The following is a 2,247-nucleotide window of genomic DNA, read 5'->3' on the forward strand; positions in this document are numbered from 1 at the left end:
CCATCGTGTAATCGTATCTCTCTCTCTCTCACCATGATACAGATGACATGATATACTAGGGTCGTGAGGTGGTGCCGCATACTGCCATCATGGTGGTACCATCATGTAATCGTATCTCTCTCTCTCTCTCACCATGATGCAGATGACATGATATACTGGGGTCGTGAGGTGGTGCCGCGTACTGCCATCATGGCGGTACCATCGTGTAATCGTATCTCTCTCTCTCTCTCACCATGATACAGATGACATGATATACTGGGGTCGTGAGGTGGTGCCGCGTACTGCCATCATGGGGGTACCATCATGTAATCGTATCTCTCTCTCTCTCTCACCATGATGCAGATGACATGATATACTGGGGTCGTGAGGTGGTGCCGCATACTGCCATCATGGCAGTACCATCGTGTAATCGTATCTCTCTCTCTCTCTCACCATGATACAGATGACATGATATACTGGGGTCGTGAGGTGGTGCCGCGTACTGCCATCATGGCGGTACCATCGTGTAATCGTATCTCTCTCTCACCATGATACAGATGACATGATATACTGGGGTCGTGAGGTGGTGCCGCGCACTGCCATCATGCTGCAGAACAGCATACCTTACTACGGGCCGCGGCGCTGGCACAAGTTCGACAGCCTCAACGTGGAGACGACCGCGTACGCGCTTATGTCGTACAACCTGCGCAACCACTGGCAGACGAAACACATCGTCAAGTGGCTGAACAACCAACGCAACACGGATGCCGGCTTCATCTCCACCCAGGTAGGTGTGCGTGCGTGCGTGCGTGCGTGCGTGCGTGCGTGCGTGCGTGCGTGCGTGCGTGTGTATGTAGGTGTGCGCGCATGCGTGCGTGCGTGAGTGCGTGCGTGTGTAGGTGTGTGTGTGCGTGCGTGCATGCGTGCGTGTTTGTGCGCGCGTGCGTGTGTGTGTGTGGGTGTGTGCGTGCGTGCGTGCGCGTGCGCATATGTCTGTGCATGTGTGTGTAGGTATGTGTGTGTGTGTGTGTGAGTAGGTATGTGTGTGTGTGCGTGCGTGCGTACGTGTGTGTAGGTGTGCGTGTGTACATGTCTGTGTGTGGGTGTTGGTACACGTTTCGTAATTGTTATTCTCTATCCAGACTCTACATTTGCCCAACACTCCGCGACTGTCTTATGACCCTCGCCACGCGTCCTCCCAACCCGTAGGGGGCACTTACTTTGCTCTAACCCGCTGACTCTTGCCCCCACGCACGTCTCTGCATTCGATGCACCCTCGCCACCCTTCCTCCCCACCCATAGGGGGCGCTGACTTCTCGCTAACCCGCTGACTCGCTCGCGTACGCAGGACACGATCGTCGCGCTGGAGGCTCTCTATCAGTTCAGCATCAAGTCGCAGAACCGGCACCTGTACCACTTCACGGCCCTCGTCGAGGCTTCGTCGACGAGTCAGTGGTCAACAACGCTCGAGGTGCCGCGCGGAGAGTGGTCCGACATGAAGGTCGCACAGGTACGTGAAGGTTGCACAGGTCGTGATTGTACGTGAAGGTCGTGCAGGTACGTGAAGGTTGCAAATGTCGTGATGGTACGTGAAGGTCGCAAAGGTCGTACAGGTACGTGAAGGTCGCACGGGTACGCAAAGGTTGCGAAGGTCGTACATCAACACAGAGGTTGTGAAGGTCACGTAATTATGAGATTGTCATAACGACGAGTCTTCTGATATGAGATGTCTTAATAATAAACACGTGTACAGCTCTAGCTCTCACTGATGCTCACTTCTGTTTCTGCTGCGTTGTGCGCGTAGATCCCGGACGCGTGGGGCAGCGTGCGTGTGACTGCGAGCGGGACGGGACTGGCGCTGCTACAGCTCGCTGTCAGCTACACGATCGACGTGATGCGATACTACCTGCCGGCGTTCCCCGTCGAGGCCTTCCAGATGGACACGAAGATCATCTACTACGGCTTCAACTACTCGACGGTCGACTATGACATATGCGCACGGTAGGTCACGGGGTCGTCGAGAGGTCACGACATGGGTCACGGGGTCGTCGAGAGGTCACTCCATGGGTCACGGGGTCGTCGAGAGGTCACTCTATGGGTCACGTCTTGCGTCTCGCGCGTTGCTCCGACCCCCTGCCTCACGTCTCACGCGTTGCTCCGACCCCCCATCTAGCGTCTCGCGCGTTGCTCCGACCCCCATCTCACGTCTCACATCTCACGCGTTGCTCCGACCCCCCATCTAGCGTCTCGCGCGTTGCTCCGACCCCC

The 2,247-nt window shown here is 56.4% G+C and overlaps 1 protein-coding gene across 1 annotated transcript in view; it reads left to right on the forward strand.

Moving 5' to 3' along the window:
* The window catches only part of LOC106814284 (CD109 antigen-like), a gene marked incomplete in the record, with an annotated part of 61,689 nt that overhangs the window by 52,120 nt on the left and 7,322 nt on the right, over nucleotides 1-2,247 (forward strand). The window contains 3 exon segments of the mRNA XM_014818580.1: nucleotides 537-766; nucleotides 1,328-1,489; nucleotides 1,784-1,980. Coding sequence (XP_014674066.1) covers nucleotides 537-766; nucleotides 1,328-1,489; nucleotides 1,784-1,980 — 589 coding nt within the window.

The sequence above is a fragment of the Priapulus caudatus genome, unplaced genomic scaffold, assembly GCF_000485595.1.
Source record: "Priapulus caudatus unplaced genomic scaffold, Priapulus_caudatus-5.0.1 Scaffold898, whole genome shotgun sequence".
Lineage (NCBI taxonomy): Eukaryota > Metazoa > Priapulida > Priapulimorpha > Priapulimorphida > Priapulidae > Priapulus > Priapulus caudatus.